This window comes from Aotus nancymaae, unplaced genomic scaffold, assembly GCF_030222135.1.
Source record: "Aotus nancymaae isolate 86718 unplaced genomic scaffold, 86718_ANA_hifiasm-v0.15.2.pri h1tg000003l, whole genome shotgun sequence".
Classification (NCBI taxonomy): domain Eukaryota; kingdom Metazoa; phylum Chordata; class Mammalia; order Primates; family Aotidae; genus Aotus; species Aotus nancymaae.
The window spans coordinates 9,819,200-9,836,975 of record NW_026988414.1 but is presented as its reverse complement, the minus strand read 5'-3'; the positions used below and the strand labels follow the sequence as shown (position 1 = coordinate 9,836,975).

Below are 17,776 nucleotides of genomic sequence, written 5' to 3'. Positions count from 1 at the left end.
TGGAATTTCCACCCAGGTTTCCTGATGTCCAGGCCAATGCAATTTCTACATCCTGAGGCTTCCTTTAGCACTAAGGCAGCAAAAGCAGAATGTATGTGTTTGGACAAAGGGCCATGGCTGATGGCTCTGACCTTTCCAGCTATAATAATAATAAAAGAATAATAACGTTCGTTCAGTGCTTATTTTGTGTCAGTGTGTCAGTCAGGGTTCTTCAGAGAAACAGAACTGATAGGATATATAGAGATGTATGGAAAGAGATTTGTATTAGGGATTGGCTCACAAGATGATGGAGGCTAAGAAGGCTCCCAGTTTTCCCTCTGCAAGTTGGAGGCCCAGGAAAGCTGTTAGTAAGTTCCAGTCCAAACCCAAGAGCCTCAACTGGGGGGTCAATGGTTTAAGTTGAAGTCAGAGTTCAAAGGCCCAAGAACCAGGAATGTGGATGTCCAAGGGAAAGAGAAGGTGGATGTCGCAGTGCAAGCAGAGTGAGTGAATTGGCGCTTCATCTCCTTTTTTGTTCTATCCAGGCCTTCGACGGATTGTATGATGCCCACCCACTTTGGTGAGGGTGGCACTTCTTTGCTCAGTCTACCGATTAAAATGTGAATCCTTCCAGAAACACCCTCACAGACACACCCAGAAATGTTTTACCAGCTATCTGGGCATCGCTTTCCCTTAACCCAGTCAAGTTGTCACACAAAATCGAGCATCACAGCCAGGCAGTCTGCTAAATGCTTCACGTGTGCTATCTCAATGATTTTTCAATCAACCCTATTTTGTGTACATTAACTTACAAATGAGGAAATGAAGGGCCAGAGAGAGTGGGTTATCTGCCCAAGTTCATCTGCCAAAGTGAGTTCACCTACTTTGAGTGGCGCGGACAGAGCTCAGCACTTACACCCATTCCCTCTCGTCGTCACAACCATAATAATTGTGACAGTTACCACTTCTTTACTGTGGCCATTAGAAAGCCCCCTCTTCCCTTGACATCCAAACCTCTTGGCCAAAAGCCTTCGGCTTCCTCAGACACACGTGTGTGCTCCTTGTCTTCCAGGGCACGTACACCTTCGCAGATGGGCTGCACTATGATGAGAAGAACTGGCATTACTGCGATGGCTATGATCGGAGGTTTTTCACAGAGATTCGCAATGGCTTGAAGCCTGCAGGTACCCAAGCACCCACCCTTTCCTTCATACTCAAAGAGGGAAGCTAAAGACAGTTTCAGATAAGTGGACTATGGCCAACTGAAGTAACTTTTTCTTTTTTTTGTTTTTGTTTTTGTTTTTTGGTACATTGAGATGAAATGAATGTATTCTACCGAAGTAACTTAAAGGGAAAGAGGAACTGAGCAAGCTCAGAGTACAACACAGCCAGTAAGGCCAGTCCTCACATCTCAGCTCCGCTGTGCTAGCCAGAGGACCACGGGCAAGGGACTTTACCTACTGCACCTCAGTTTCTCCCCTTCAAAATGGGGTCAATCAGCTGGGTGCGGTAACTCATGCCTGCAATCCCAGCACTTTCAGAGGCCAAGGCAGGTGGATCACTTGAGGTCAGGACTTCCAGATCAGCTGGCCAACACAGTGAAACCCCATCTCTACTAAAAATACAAAAACAAACTGGGTGTGGTGGCATGCCTGTAATCCCAGGTACTCGGGAGGCTGAGGCATGAGAATCGTTTGAACTCAGGAGGTTTCAGTGAGCTGAAATCGCGCCACTGCACTCCAGCCTGGGCGACAGAGTGAGACTCTGGTCTCGAAAAAAAAAAGAAAGATCAAAATGGGGCCAGTAGCATCATCTACCTCCCAAGATTGTTGTAAATAAGATAATTCATGTCAAGTGTTTAAAACAGTGCCTTGAATGCATGCAGGTACATGGTACATGTCAGTTATTCTTATTTGTAGCACCTACTGTAACCATAAATTATGTAAATATTTTAAAAAGAAAGAAGTAAGGGCCAAGGCAGTACTGACAGAGCATGTGCTTTGTGTATCAGGTGCTGGGGAGGCTCTCTGTAATCTCTGTCTCCCTAGTGTCCAGATGACCCCACCCAGTCAGCCGTCCTAGTCTCATGCCACTCCAAGTTGAGGCTGTGGAGTCCAGATATGGTTTCCAGTGGCAGAGCTCACACTGGAGACCCAGTCTTCCTCTCTGAGGTCCCCTGTATCATGCTTCCTTTCTGCAAAACACCGTGTTCCATCACGGAGGGCTACATTTGGGCCACAAGTCTGGATTCAGAGAGTGGCACCTTAAAAGCCTCATCTGAGTGTTTCTGGGATGTGTTTGAGATAAGCGAACCTCAAGAAGAGTGTAGTTTTTGGCACAGCAGAAATAATATATCCAAAATGACAGATGGGAAAACAACTCTGTATACCATAAAAACAATCCTAACTTAGGTTATGAGAGACCACATGCTATAGTTGGCAGAGCATGGAGTCAGAAAGTGTGGGTTTGAGTCGTAGCATTCCCTGTCAATAGCTGGATGAGCCTGCTCAAGTCAACCTGCATCAGGGCAGAAGTCTCCAGGAAGCCCCCAGGCACTGGAGTCAGGCAGACCGGAGCTCAGACCCCCATCTCCTTCCCTTCCTGGCTTCATGACCTTGGGTCAGTTAATTGACAAGGTGAGCCACCTTCTCTCCCTTTGCCCTCCTGACACTTACTCTGCTATTTTCCTCCTATCCCCAGTCTTCTTTGCCAATACCTCCTCAACCTCCCCCTACCCCATTATTCACGTTGAGGTTCCCGGGGCTCTCTAGCTTAGGCACTGTTTCGTTATCATTCTATACACTCTTCCTGAACAAGTTGATGCACTTCTAAGCCTTCAACTACCATCAGTTTCTAAATTGAAATCAGAATCCCTGAGCCTCAGATCCCTGCATCCAGCTTCCCTGACACCTGTATTGGTCATTCCCCAACTTCTCTGCACTGAATTCATTGTCACTCCCACCGTGATGGCTGCCTCCCTGAATGTGGCATGTCCATCCACCTAGGTAAGCCTAATCCTCCCTTTCCCCCTCGCCTAATTGCAATCAATCACCTGGCCCTACGGATTTTACCTCTGAAATGTATTCTTTCATTTGTTTATTCAACAAATATTTATTGAGCACTTCCACGTGCCAGTCAGCATTCTCTTCATACTCTCTTTGCCACTGCCCTGTTCCAGCCCTCCATCATCTCTCCCCTTGATGACCTGACTGCCCACTTGACCCCCTTGAGGTCACTTTCCATTCTGCAGCCACTTCCATCTTTATTTTATTTATTTATTTATTTATTTATTTATTTATTTATTTATTTATTTGAGGCAGTGTCTTGCTCTGTTGCCCAGGCTGGAGTGCAGTGGTGAGATCATAGCTCACTGTAAATTTGAACTTCTGGGCTCAAGCCATCCTCCTGCCAAGAGAGCTGGCTTCCTAAGTAGCTGGGACTATAGGCATGCACCACCACTCCTGGTGAATTTTATTTTTCTTGAGTTTCTTATAGAGATGGGGTCTTGCCATGTTGCCCAGACTCGTCTAGAACTCCTGGCCTCAAGCAATCTTCCCTCCTTAACTTGGGATTACAGGTGTGAGTCACCATGCCTGGCCACTTACATCTTTTAAAATGTGAATCTGATTGCCCCATGACCCCAACACCCTTGAGTGCCTCCTATGCCCTCAAAATAAGGTTTCAAATTATCAGAAGCGCTGACATTCCCTGGCTCCTGCTGATATCGCAGCCTAATCCTGGGCTACCCACCCTTCTCAGTTTTTCTCTGCCCCTCTTGCATGCTTGCTTTCTCTCTATTTCTCAAAGAGACCACACTTTTTCCTGCCATTCTCTCTGCCTGGAATACTTTTTGTTTTTTTTTTTTTTGAGACAGAGTCTTGCTCTGTTGCCCAGGCTGGAGTGCAATGGTGTGATCTCAACTCACTGCAACCTCTACCTCCTGGGTTCAAGTGATTCTTGTGCCTCAGCCTCCCTGAGTGGCTGGGATTATAAGCACCCACCACCACACCTGGCTAGTTTTTGTTATTTTTAGTAGAGATGGGGTTTTGCCATGTTAGCCAAGCTAGTTTCGAACTCCTGACCTCAGGTGATCCACCCGCCTTGGCCTCCCAAAGTGCTGGGATTACAGGCATGAGCCACCACGTCCAGCCTCTGCCTGGAATACTTTAACCCTCTCACTTTACCCAAATAACTCCTTCCCATCCTTCAGGTCTCAGCTCCATGTCCTGAAGCTAGGACCCCCTTCCCTGAATTCCCACACCAGGTAAGGTCTCCCTGGGGAATATCAAAGAGCAACCATAATCTCCCCCCAGGGCTTGGATCATGAGTTTTCAGCTCATCTTCCCAAGCCAGCTGTGAGCAACATGAGGGCAGGGCCCTAGCATATTGCCTGGCGTACAGTGGGTGCTCATTAAAGAATTATTGTCAAACAGGGATAATGATATTGACATCACAGTGCACGGTAAAGTATGTGCATAGGGGAGTTAAGGCAATGACATTAAGAAACATTTCCTAAGCTCCTACTGTGTCAGACACTGGCTGGCCCCAGGGAGACCCAGAGCTGAAAGGACATCATCTCTTCCTTCAAAGAGCTGCCAATCTGGCTGCAACTTTGGAACCTTGCAAATCGCTCCTCCCCAGTTACTTATGATGGGAGGCCTGGACTTTGTCATGGGCTGTTCACCCCAATTAAGGCTGTAGACAAAAAGCCCTCAGCCTTAGGCCTCCGCTTTCACACATTGGCTGGTTTTGCCAAAGCTGAGCCTCTGCTAGTCTCAAAGGCACTGTCATGGCTTTTCCCAAACCTGCCTGGCTCTCCCTTTCTCCTCCAGTGACCCTCAGCAGAGCAGCTCGATTCTAAGTAGCTACTTCCTTCCCTTGTCACTCCACACTTTGCCTCTTGGGGCTGGCATTGTTAGAGCAACTCGCCCTGCCTGCAAGGCAAAGTGAGGGTTAAAAGTGTCCTGTGGCCAGGCATGGTGGCACGTTCCTGTAGTCCCAGCTACTTGAGAGGCTGAGGTGGGAGGATCGCTTGAGCCCAGGAGTTCTGGGCTGTAGTGTGCTATGCCCATCAGGAGTCTGCACCAAGTTTGGCATCAATATGGTGACCTCCCGGGAGTGGGGGACCACCAGGTTGCTAAGGAGAGGTGAACTGGCCCAGGCTGGAAACCGAGCACGTCAAAACTTCCTGTGCTGATCAGTAGTGGGATCACACCTGTGAACAGCCACTACACTCCAGCCTGGGAAACATAGCAAGACCTCATCTCTTAAAAAAAAAAAAAAAAAAAAGTATCCTGCAACCTCTTTGAGCATCCATGAGACAGGCATTGGCATGAGGCTTCAGTGAGAGAATGGCTGTAAAGTGCTTGACATGGAGTCAGTGTTCAGTAAACATTAGCCAGTACACATGGGGTTAGGGTCAGGGTCAGTGTCAGGTTTGGAGTTAGGTATGTCATTAAGCAACACAAGAGCATCTACTAGCTGGCTGCAGTGGCTCATGCTGGTAATCCCAGCACTCTGGGAGGCCAAGGCTGGTGGATCACCTGAGGTTGGGAGTTCAAGACCAGCCTCACCAACATCAAGAAACCCTGTCTCTACTAAAAAAAATACAAAATTAGCCGGGTGTGGTGGCACATGCCTGTAATCCCAGCTACTCGGGAGGCTGAGGCAGGAGAATCGCCTGAATCCAGGAGGCAGAGGTTGCAGTGAGCTGAGATCACATCATTGCACTCCAGCCTGGGCAACAAAAGTGAAACTCCATCTTAAAAAAAAAAAAAAAGAGCACCTACTGTGTGTAAGACACTGAATTGTGGACATTGTGCTGTGAGCTCAGTGGGCATCCAGCTCTCAGTCCAGAGAACAAGGAATTACAGGAACTATAGTTAGAAGGAACCTCAGAAGCTATTTATTCCAATCTCTCCCTTTACCTGAGCCATGGCATTTCAAGATACACACACATAAGGAGCATGACCTAAAAGGTGCACTCACTCTTCTTTCCCTCCCAGAGGTCCCAGTGTCCCTGGTCCTGTGGCTGCACCTAGGCTCTCTTCTCCCCTGATATTGGCAGCTGAACATACAGGTTCCAGAGCTGTACTGCTTCCTAGCTGGATAACCTTGGGAAAGTTACTTTAACTTCTCTGAGCCTCAGTTTTCTTATCTGTAAAATGGGGCTGCAGAGTTGCTCACAGGATTAAATAAAATAGGAGTGCAATGCCTGGCGCATAATAAGCATTCAATAAGTGGCAGCCACCATGGTAATTTGGGTGAGAGTCAAGGTGCTTCACCACCTACCTGCCCCTTGTCCACCTGATCCATTGTTTTAGTGCTGTTCTCCTTCACACGTGCTCTGCTCTACAAGGTTTCCAGAGTGGGGCCTAAGGATCCATGCCTCTGGCCTCCGCCCATGCTTTGAATGCCACCCATCTTCTGGACATGATGCTCTCCTATCCATCTGTCAACTCTGACCCATCCTCAGGGTCTGTCTGACTTTGGAACCTGTGCCCTTTGTCATGGTATCCCAAGAAATGGTGGAGAGTGGGGTCAAAGGAAGAAGAAGACAGAGGGTCTAGTTCCCAAGACCCTGTTCCATAGAGCCATTTTTCAGAAAGTTCCTTTGGGGCACTGTTTCTGCTGGGTTTGCTCCTTGCCCTGAGTAGCGGGTATTTAAGTTCAACAATGGAGCCAGATAGTCACACGAGCCATCATCAGTCACAAGTGGACCTTATGGGAACATGGGGTTTGGATTTGGCCTTGATGGTGAACTAATTGCCCATTGTGTTCTTTCAAGGTATGGCTCAACTCACCAACATGGACCCACCTAGAAAAATCCCCAAGGGCTGGTATGATTGTGGAGACGGCTTCTATAACCCGGTCACAAGGGTAGTCAAGGACTACAGGAACCACTTTCTGAGAAACGCAGGTAGGTTTCTCCGAACACTGCAGCTCGTTTTTCTCTTCACCCACATATAAGTATGCGCATCTATATGTACAAATTATGCATGCACTTGATGAGAAAGAAGCTTTTGCTGATAAAAGACAAAAATTGATTACCTGAATTTTTTGGACTTCTCGTGGCTGGCAAATCTGTACCTAGTCCTAGAGTGAAGTAGAAGGACATTTGTGGTCTAGCTGTGATGGCACATAAAGTCACACTGAAAGGATTAAGGTACTTATTTTTGCGTATATTCCTTCTATTTAAATGGGCACCTACTGTATGCTAGACACCGTGCTTGATGATGGGGGAAAAGCGAGCAAAGCTGGACATATCTACCTTCTTTGTGGAGCTTGCATTCTAAAGGTGGCAGAGAAATACTATAAACAGTTAATTGCATCATGGGACAAACGCAATGAAGGGAAAAACATGGTTCTGTGGGGAAGGGAAAGTAGGAGCCCCAGAGAGGTGGGACAGATGCTGTCGGAGCACAAAGAAGGGGTATCAGATCCTGAAGTGGTAAGTCAGAGAAGGTTTCAAGGAGGAAATGACTTCTAAGCTGAGACCTAAAGAGAAACTGGGAGTTGATCGCAAGGCTTGGGGAGACAATTTCCCAGCGAGAGGAAATGACACAGGCAGCAGCCTGGAGGGTAGTGATCCCTTGAGGTCCACAAAGGTTGGTTAGTCCTTTAGCCTGGTTAGTCAGTAGGTATCTTGAAGAATCCAGAACCTCAGTTTGGTGAGTCAACACAAGGCTGATCAGACTGAGAAGAACCCATTGACAGTGACCACACTCACAGGAGATCAATATACAGAATAATAGAAACATTTTCCTTGAATGCAGTGATTCCTAGCCTTTCTCTTTTCTGGAGTCACACTCCCACTAGGAATATCAAAAGATATGGACCCTCTTGCCAGAAAAATGTCCATGCATGCACACGTGCACACACACACGCACGCACGCACACACACACATTTTGCAGATAGTCTTAAGGGATGGATGGTACCTCTAAAGACCTAGGTCAAGAAACCTTGCTCTATAATGAGAAAGAAACTGCCAGGTAGACCAGAACGTCTGCGGTGATGAATGAGAGCATCCTCTCCCTACAGGGAAATTTACTCAGTAAGTCAGTGATGGCCAGAAAGGTGCCTTGTGGGGTGAGAATGAGAGCAAGGAGGCTGGGCGCAGTGGCTCACGCCTGTAATCCCAGCACTTTGGGAGGCCGAGGTGGGTGGATCACCAGGTCACGAGATGAAGACCATCCTGGCCAACATGGTGAAACCCCATCTCTACTAAAAATACTAAAAATTAGCTGGGCATGGTGGCAAGCACCTACAGTCCCAGCTACTCATGAGTCTGAGGCAGGAGAATCGCTTGAACCTGGGAGGCAGAGGTTGCAGTGAGTCAAGATTGTGCTACTGCACTGCAGCCTGGAGACAGTGTGAGACTCAGTCTCAAAAAAAAAAAAAAAAAAAGAGCAAGTAGAATTGTCACCTGATCCTGTCACTGGAATCCTGGAGCTGAGCTGCTCCTAACCCACTGGATGCTACTGGAGGAACATGGCAAATGCTCACGCTCCAAGTCCCCCGGCTCACATTTTCTCAATGACTTCCCTTTTCCATTTGCACAATGCACTACTCTGTAGCACACTAACCCTGCTCGGTGATCACAGGTTCACCATGAAGTTTCTCAGTCAAATAAGACAAGGAGAAGTTGCCCGAAACAATGCTAACCAGGCTTATTTACTGCAGAACTTCTCAGGGTCTTTAATATGCTAATATACTTTGTGCTTTTCCTTATTTCAACATAATTAAATATAATTATTTGCCTAATCTGTATCTCTCCCACTAGACTGTAAGATCCGTGTGGAAAGAACTCTGCATCATATTTACTTGTATCAGTAAGAGTTCAGTTAGAAAAACGGAATTTGCCAGGCACAGTGGCTCACACCTGTAATTTCAGCACTTTGGGAGTCCAAGGCAGGTGGATCGCAACGTCAAGAGATTGAGACCATCCTGGCTAACACAGTGAAACCCTGTCGCTAGTAAAAATACAAAAAACTAGACAGGCATGGTGGCATGTGCCTGTAGTCCCAGCTACTCAGGAGGCTGAGGCGGGAGAATTGCTTCAACCTGGGAGGCAGAGGTTGTAGTCAGCCAAGATCGCACCACTGCACTCCAGCCTGAGTGACAGAGCGAGACTCCACCTCAAAAATAAATAAATAAATAGAAGAAAAATGGAAAGAATTTAATATCAGGAAATTGGTGGCTACCAGGGAACTGGAAAAGCAAAGGAAGACATTGAGGTAACAGAGAAAGTAACTGAAGGATGCAGGCACCCCTCAAGGACTGGGGACGAAAGTAAGAGATTAGGTTGTGAGAACCTCGGAGGTTAACAGAGGGACCCCCAGGACCTGCCACCCAGAGCCCTGAGCAGAGGGCAGCCAGGGCTGGCTCCTGGAAGCTCAGAGCAGGGCTCCTGCAGGGCTGAGACCCAGACCTCTGGCGGCGGGGAGCACTGCCTAGTGGAACCTCTAAGAGAGAGAGGAAGCTGATTCTAGGAGTGTGGGACAAACTGGAAACTGGAAGTTCAATGACACTGCAGAGATGCCCCTGGCATGGACAACAAGGACAACAGAAAGGAGCGAGTCTTTGTCTGCCTACAGCCCCTAACAAGGAGCCGGCTGATAAAACTAACGTTCAGACAGTTCCGGTCCCAGCATTGCCAAGTTGAGTATAGAAGGGTCACTTTGGGGCTGAGAGTCAGTAGCTCTTTTTTTTTTTTTTTTTGAGGTGGAGTTTCATTCTTCTTGCCCAGGCTGGAGTGCAATGGCGGGATCTTGGCTCACCGCAACCTCTGCCTCGTGGTTCAAGTGATTCTCCTGCGTCAGCCTCCCGAGTAGCTGGGATTACAGGCACGTACCACCATGCCCAGCTAATTTTTGTATTTTTAGTAGAGATGGGGTTTCGCCACATTGGCCAGGCTGGTCTTGAACTCTGACCTCAGGTGATCCACCCGCCTCAGCCTCCCAAAGTGCTGGGATTACAGGCGTGAGCCACTGTGCTTGGTCCTTTTGTTTTTTGTTTGTTTGTTTTTGAGACAGAGTCTCACTCTGTCACCCAGGCTGGAGTGCCATGGCGCAACCTTAGCTCATTGCAAGCTCCGCCTCTCGGTCGGTCTGTCCTTCTCTCCTGTCTCACACTCCACTGCTGTGTCTGTGTTGGGCTTCCCTCCTCTGTGCTTTCCAAGTGTGCATATAGATGAATAAATGGAAAGACAGATGACATAGACACAGATACACATGCACATACAAGCAAGGAGAAAAAACTGTATCACTTCTATAGTTCTCTTCCTGTAACTGGTCCTGAGGCTGTTGTTAATATTTATAAATTCCTTCTTCCATTATTCATCCCATGCTCCATTTGCCTTCAGCCCACCCTTCCATTGGCCTGGCTTTTTACCTAGCAGAGTGATCAAAACCTTCATTCCTGAAGGGTCCATACCCTTAGTGATCCTGCCTTTCTTGGTTATGTAGTTGGTTGGGTTAGTTTTTTATTAATTTTCACTATGGTCACTGGAAGTACCAAGAAGAGGTGTCCTGGAGAACTGCTGGTTTCCATACAGCATTCCCTTTCTTCTAAGAGATGGCAGAATTGTTTTCTATACCCAGTCTTCTCTCAGGGGCCAGGAGAAACTGATGGCAACACGGATCATAACATCATAGAGCCGCTGCCAGAGAACTCAGTAGGGACACTTTACTCTGGAGGCTGGTAGGCCAAGGAGGTTTCCTGGAAAAAGGAAGATCTACTCTGTAACCTAAAAAAGAGCCGACAAATGCAGCAGGGTTGGTAAGAGTGTTAAAGGCAGAGGGGACAGTATGATCACCGTTGGGAGAGGACATGTCATATCTAGGGAGCTCCAAGTAGTTCAGGAGCATGAGCTAACAGTATAAAAGGGACGAAGAGCAAGAGAGAAAGCGGAGAGGTGGGCGGGGTGAGGGTAAAGATTATGGGTGTCTTTCACCTTAAGGCAGTGGGGAGCAAGGGAAGGCTTTAGGCAGGTAGCATCGTAACTCATTTGTTCTTTAGAAAGACTTCTTTGATTACATATAGACAAGAGGCCAAAGGAGGTAAGATTAGGTTGGAGAGCCTTCTGGTAAGATGATGGGAGAGAGGAGCATGCCAAGGACCATGGGCTCAGGGTGATGGGGTAGGTGACCCGGGTTCCTTGTCCTGGCCCCGGCTCTCGGGCTGCCTGCTGGATGACCCTGGGCCAATGCCTTCCCTCTCTGGGCCCCTTTCTCTTTCTCTGTAAAATGAGAGAGTTGAGCTGGATAATTTCTAGGGCCTTTCCAACCTTAAGTAAGAGTCTATGATGGAGGAGACAGGTAGCCAAGGAGTATTTTGGTCCTGATATTATAGGACAGATGAAGTTCGGAGTGTCCTGAAAAACCACTAAAAAGGAGTCTCTGTTTGTGGCCACCTAGTCATTACCCCTGACTCACCTCACCCTGCGAGGGACTGATTCAGGCTCCTGTCCCTCTTCTGTTTTCGCCAGGGACCTCTCTCTGCTGCATTCCAATCTGCCCCCACAAACAGTGCTTCCTGTTGGCATCCTGAAGGCGCAGGCTGCTGGGCCTCCGGACCTGAGATGGGTGACTGAGGCCATCCCAGAGTAAACACAAGGGCCTCAGCCACTGCTATTATGAAGCACATGCCACCTGGGTGGGTCAGAGCTGGGAATGCTTATTGTACAGCAGGTCACGGGCTGGGCCACCAGAAGAAGAGTCACCTTTGCTGTGAGATTTTAAATCCATCCTTCCATGGATCAAAATTTTTTGAAGCCAGGCTTTGGGGTTCAGGGCAGGCAACATAGTCTAACAGTAGCTCTCAAACCTTTGATCCACAGTAAGAAATGTTTTACATCATGATCCAGAATATACACATGTGCACACATGTGATGTATTTTGTACATGCAACATTCTATGATATTTTCTTTTTTTTTTTTTTTTTGAGATGGAGTCTCACTCTGTCACCTAGGCCGGAGTGCAGTGGTGTGATCTCAGCTCGCTGCAACCTCCGACTCCCAGGTTCAAACAATTTTCCTGTGTCAGTCTCCCGAGTAGCTGAGACTACAGGCATGCACCATCACACCTAGCTAATTTTTGTATTTTTGGTAGAGACGGGGTTTCACCATGTTGGCCAGGCTGGTCTTGAACTCCTGACCTCAGGTGATCCACCTGCCTGGGCCTCCCAAAGTGCTGGAATTATAGGTGTGAGCCACTGTGCTTGACCTGATATTTTCTATTCTATTTATTTTTTTAAATGCTGGTTGCTAGGCACTAAATTGATTTCACAACCTTCTTAAGGGTGGGACCAACTGTTGGTAGACCATTGTTCTAGGCAGCCTTCCCTGACCGTCTCTTCTGTCCCCGACTCCACTGCTGTATCTGGGTTGGGCATCCCTCCTCTGTGCTTTCCAAGCCTACCTCATAGCACTTAGCCCTGGAAAGCAGAAGTATCTTTATTAGCCTATCTCTCCCACTAGTCTGGGAGCAGCTTGAGGGCAGGGACCATGTGACTATGTCTGATTCATCACTGTGTCCCCAGCATCTCACACAGGCCACATGAGTTGGAGCTGATTAAATGTTTGTCAAAGACAAAGCAGGCAGGCAGAGCACCTGCTTCCAGGTCCCTCGTATTATTCAATTAATTATACCAAATTCAATACCTGGCACATGATAGACAACTTATAATTTTGAATAATAAAAACAATCCATTATATTTCTTTGCACATCCAAGTTTTTAAAGCAGTTTAACATCTGTCAGAGGTCTCAACCCAGTGGCTTTCAGGACAAATCTGGTTGCAGTTTTTGTCTGGTTGGTCCAATTCTTAAAGTTGCTTGGGTTTGAGCACCTAGGTGGGGCCATGCACTGCCCAGATCCCTACCACTCCCTGCTGTGTGACCCTAGCAGCATCGGTCATTTCTGGTGCCCACCTTAAAGCCTTCGAGCTCATGGGCCTCGCATCTCATAAACTGCTCACGCATCCAGTGAGCTGAGAACGGGCTCATCCTGAGATTGGGAAACGAGGTCTTGGAATGATGAATGACAGACTTGTGATGGTGAAGCTTGAATGCAAACCCACTCCCATCTAACCACAGCCCAGCGGTCACTCTACTACACCCTACTGCTGCTTACCCTGACACCATAAAGCCATAAATGATAGCAACTGTAGACAGTTATTATATATTCTAATCAATACTGCAAAAACAAAACAGAAGAGAGACTGAGTTAGGATCTCTTGCCCCACAGAGGCTGGAGAGCTGGGAGAGGTGAGAGAGACAGCATGGCGTGGTGGTGAAAAGCCTGGCCTGGAGTCCATGCCTCAGGCTGGCCTCTAGTCCTGGATCTTCACTGACCAGCTCTGTGATCATGAGGTTGCTTTTCCCCTTGGAGCCTCAGTCTCCTCATCTGTAAAAGGGGCATTGTGGTCGTACCTACTGGAGAAACTATGGTTAGAAAAAAGTGAGATTGACTATTCAAAATACATCGGACAGCACCTGGCCCAAGACAGGTGTCCCGTGATTAGTAATTGTGGCTGTTACCATTATGATAATTACTGACTCGGGTCGGAGAGAAAAGAGTTAGACCCTGGGATCTGTTAAGCTTTCTCTAAGTGCCTGAGAGGAGTCTCTAGGGAGACAGATGGGCCTGGATATGCTCTCTTTCTGCCTCAAGAGTTTTGCTTGGAAAATGAGGTGCTGCTGAAACTTTGGGATCTGCAAACGCGTGATTATGGCACTCAGAGCCCCAGCCTAACTTTGAAGGTCCGTGTTCCGTCCTGCTGTCTTTTCTGCCCCATGTTCTAGTCCGACAGGACCAGCTGGCATCCATTGATAAACACACCAGCACTTCCTACTGCCTATTCTCACCTCGTCTCTCCCCCAGCGCAGAATGCCTTTCCCTCTTTTCTCCACCCATCTCAGTCCTCCTTGTCTCTCAATGCCTAGCACATAACAGAAGGCCAGGAAGATTTGCCTGTACCCCTCAAAGGAGGGCACATGGCTTCGCCTGTGTATCCACAGCTTGGGGAGACAAGCTGGGAAAGGAATGCTTATTGTGGCGGATACTTGCCAGGCTCTGTGCCAAGCACCTTAACAGCTTACCTTGGCCAGGGGCGATGGCTCACACCTGTAATCCCAGAACTTTGGGAGGCCATGGCGGGCGGATCACCTGAGGTCAGGAGTTCAAGAACAGCCTGGTCAACATGGTAAAACCCGTCTCTTCTAAAAATACAAAAGTTAGCTGGGTGTGGTGGCGCACAACTGTAGTCCCAGCTACTCAGGAGGCTGAGGCAGGAGAATTGCCTGAACCTGGAAGATGGAGGTTGCAGTGAGCTGAGATCGATAGTCAGATTCAAACCCCAGTATTCCCAAAGCCTGTCCTGTTCGTTCTTCTTGCCAGCTACGTGGTCCTGGTTTATTCTGTATTCATCTGTCTTCTCTCTAGGTAGGGGCATGTGTGGTTTATAGTTCTTCCTCCACCAAGCACAGTTCCTGGCACCCAGTGGGAGCCCACTAAGATTCCTAAGTGAATGGAAAGGTCCATCCTAGAGCTTTAAAACAAAAACACCACAGTCCCCACAATCAGATGTTACTTTATTTGAAAAGTGCTCCTTTATACACTGTGAGCTAATAAAGAAGCATTTGGAGCTATTTGGGTGAATGGCCTTTACCATGATGGGAAACTGAGAGATGAACTCTAGCCCTTCCCCCTCCTACGCGTCCCTGTCATTCCTCTTAGGAAGGGTAAGCTAGAGCCTCGCTGGCAGTTTGTATGAGTATCTCTTTCATGTAGCTGTTGCTTGCCTCAACGTTACTAGTAGTAATCATTTGCAAAATAACTGTACCACTAATCTTTACTCCCTCCTCCCAATTAATGATACCCCATGCGAGTGTCTCAGATGAAAGACACATTATTAATATTCAAAGAAAAAACCCTCGTAACCATTTTAACATATACAACTAACAATGAACTAAATTTGCTTTGTGGAAGACAGAGAGTGAGCATCCCAAATTAGTTTATGTAAAAGCTGAAATTCTTCCCCGAAAGGTCTCAGTACCATCCTCAAAGAATATCCTGATCATCAGAAATGCCGTCAAGATTCCCGCCAACATTATCCCCTTTGTTGTCTGAAATGTCGAATCAAGCACATCTGGCAAATGTCCTAGAGCTCACAAATCTTTCAAACAGCGTATAATTCCCAATGGTTAAAGAGATAACGCCACCGCTTAATCGTGCTGCTCTTCAAAATAGCACAAACTTTCCTTCAATCAGAAACAATGGCTTTGGCTTCTTAAAAATATCACACACCAGTGATTATTTGCAGAGAGGGCCCTTTTGCGTTTGAACCTGTGGGTTCCAGACAGAATTCAAAATCAAGACCACGTGCCTCATTTGAATGTACACTCCATTAAGTGGATGATGGGAATAAGGGGTGTGAATTAGGGTGTGAAAAGTAACCTGGCTTATGTGACTCGGCTGCCACCACCAGAATAATGAGGAAGATGGTGATGATGGTGGTGGCGAGAGCTAACAATGACTGAGATTTTGCCACACACCAGACCCTCACCTAAGGGGTAGGGAGTACTCCTGTGATCCCTGTTTGACAATGAGGAAACTGAGGCTCAGTGGGGTTCAAGAATTTCCCCCGGAAATTCGGCAGGAGCCTGAATTCACACTCAGGCTTGATTGTCTCCCCAGGTTTCCCACTTTCCACTTCTGGCCGGCTCCAAGATCATCTGTTGAAAGAGGTATCAGAGGCTGGGCGCGGTCGCTCATGCCTGTAATCCCAGCACTTTGGGAGGCCAAGGTGGGTGGATCACAAGGCCAAGAGATCGAGACTATCCTGGCCAACATGGTGAAACCCCATCTCTACTAAAATACAAAAATTAGCCGGGTGTGGTGGTGCGTGCCTGTAGTCCCAGCTGCTCAGGAGGCTGAGGCAGGAGAATTGCTTGAACCCGGGAAGGCAGGGATTGCAGTGAGCTGAGATCACACCACTGCACTCCAGCCTGGAGCCTGGCGACAGAGCAAGATTCTGTCTCAAAAAAAAAAAAGAAAGAAAGAGGCACGGGTGAAAAGCTCCCAGACAGGGTGTTTATATCTGCTCCCCACCCAGCTTTAGAGAAGGGTGAAATCTAAGCTGCACAGTGAACACCTAGAGAAGAAAGACCATTTTTATCTTCTAAAGTTTCTCTGGCACTGTTTAGACCGTTGAAAACTGGAAACATCCCCAGCGTCCAACACAAGAGGACTGGTTAAATAACATATACTTTATTCTTACTATACAATACAATGCAATCATTAAAAATGGCAATGAGGAAATAGATCTATTGATATATAAAGCTATCCATATACCGTTTCAGGTGATAAAGCAGGATAATAATAATAGCCAGCATTTGCCAACTGCTTACTGTGTTCTAGGCACTGGTCTAAGCACTTTACATATATTTTATTTTATTTAATCTCCACAGTAACCCCACAAAGTAGTTATCCTTGTTATTCCCACTTTACAGATGATGAAACTGAGGCAAGGTGAAATGCCTGCCCAAAGTCAAACTGATAGCAAATGGCAAAGCTGGAATTGGAAGCCAGGTCCAGTTGACTCCAAAGCTAAAATAATGTTAGAGCTGACTTTGAATGAGAAATTGGAGTGTACGAGTGAAAGAAAGAAACAACCGGGGCCTTCCTAGCAGCCCTATATTTTATAGAGATATAAAAAGTACACATCCAAAGAGTGTAAGGTTGCAGATGACTATTCCCAAGATAGTTCTCTGCCCACTTTCTTGCTCAAAAATTGGCCAATAAACAAGTCTTTCAATGCCACTGACAAACCAAGACTCCCCTCGTCTTGAAGCCACAGGCTTTGCCTGACAGATGAGAAATCTGAGACCCAGAGAGGGCAAATCATGTGTCCAACCCCATATAGTCTGCCTGTGGTAGAGCCAGGGCCGGCACCCTGGTTTCTCACTGCTGGCCAGAAATCCTTCTGCAAACCCAGGCTACCTTGCCACAGTGCCTTCCTTGCGGTTTTTGCAAAATGGCCGAGTGAGACTCCCCCACAGTCCCCTCCTGCTGTCATCCCTCCAGCGAGACAAAAGGCAATTTATCAAAATGTTATAATCACCTGGAGGCTGGCATGCAGGGACATCCATGCTTTATCTGCAGTGTTGTTAGCAGCACTGTAATGAAGGCTTTGTGGAGGGATAATATGCTGTAACTGCCAAATGAAATGCCCGCACCAATCGCACATCCCTGCCAGCAGACGGGCATTTGCTGTAAGCAAAAGGGGTAGGAAGGAAAGTTATGAGTATTGAATGCCTCCACGGTGCCAGGGACTTACCACATCCTAGTTCTTTGAGGAATAGACCCTTATTCATATTTGGCAGATGGGGAAACTGAGGCTTGGGGGTAAGTTATTTACTGATGATCAAGTAGGTAGTAAAGGGAGGAACCAGGATATGAACCCAGGTCCCTCTGACACTGGAGGCCATGCTCTGAACTGATGAGATATGCTGTGGCCTTTTCTGAACCATGAACCTTTCTGAGAATCTAGGCCCAGCTATGGACTTCTCCCCAGAGAAATACACTGGATTTCACAAACAGAATTTTGCCTACAGAGGGCGGGATTGGTCGCTTGGAAGCCATCCATAGAGCCCTGTCAAGACCTTTGCTCTAGGAATAACAGCCTGCCCAGCTTGCCACCTCTCCCTGGACTGCAGGAATTGCCCGTTGCCATCCTCTCTCCCCACCCCAATTCCAAAGGCCCTGGAAATTCCCCTTCCAGCCATGGTGCCCATC

At 47.4% G+C, this 17,776-nt stretch overlaps 1 protein-coding gene across 2 annotated transcripts in view; it reads left to right on the top strand.

Annotated features, from left to right (window-relative positions):
- Positions 1-17,776, top strand: part of MORN5 (MORN repeat containing 5) — a 38,581-nt gene that overhangs the window by 8,664 nt on the left and 12,141 nt on the right. The window contains exons 3-4 of one of the 2 annotated variants that reach the window (XM_012457897.2): positions 1,052-1,163; positions 6,767-6,898. In XM_012457897.2, the coding sequence (XP_012313320.2) occupies positions 1,052-1,163; positions 6,767-6,898 (244 nt within the window). The remainder of the gene's footprint in view (positions 1-1,051; positions 1,164-6,766; positions 6,899-17,776) is intronic. The other variant, XM_012457898.2, reaches the window with a different exon arrangement.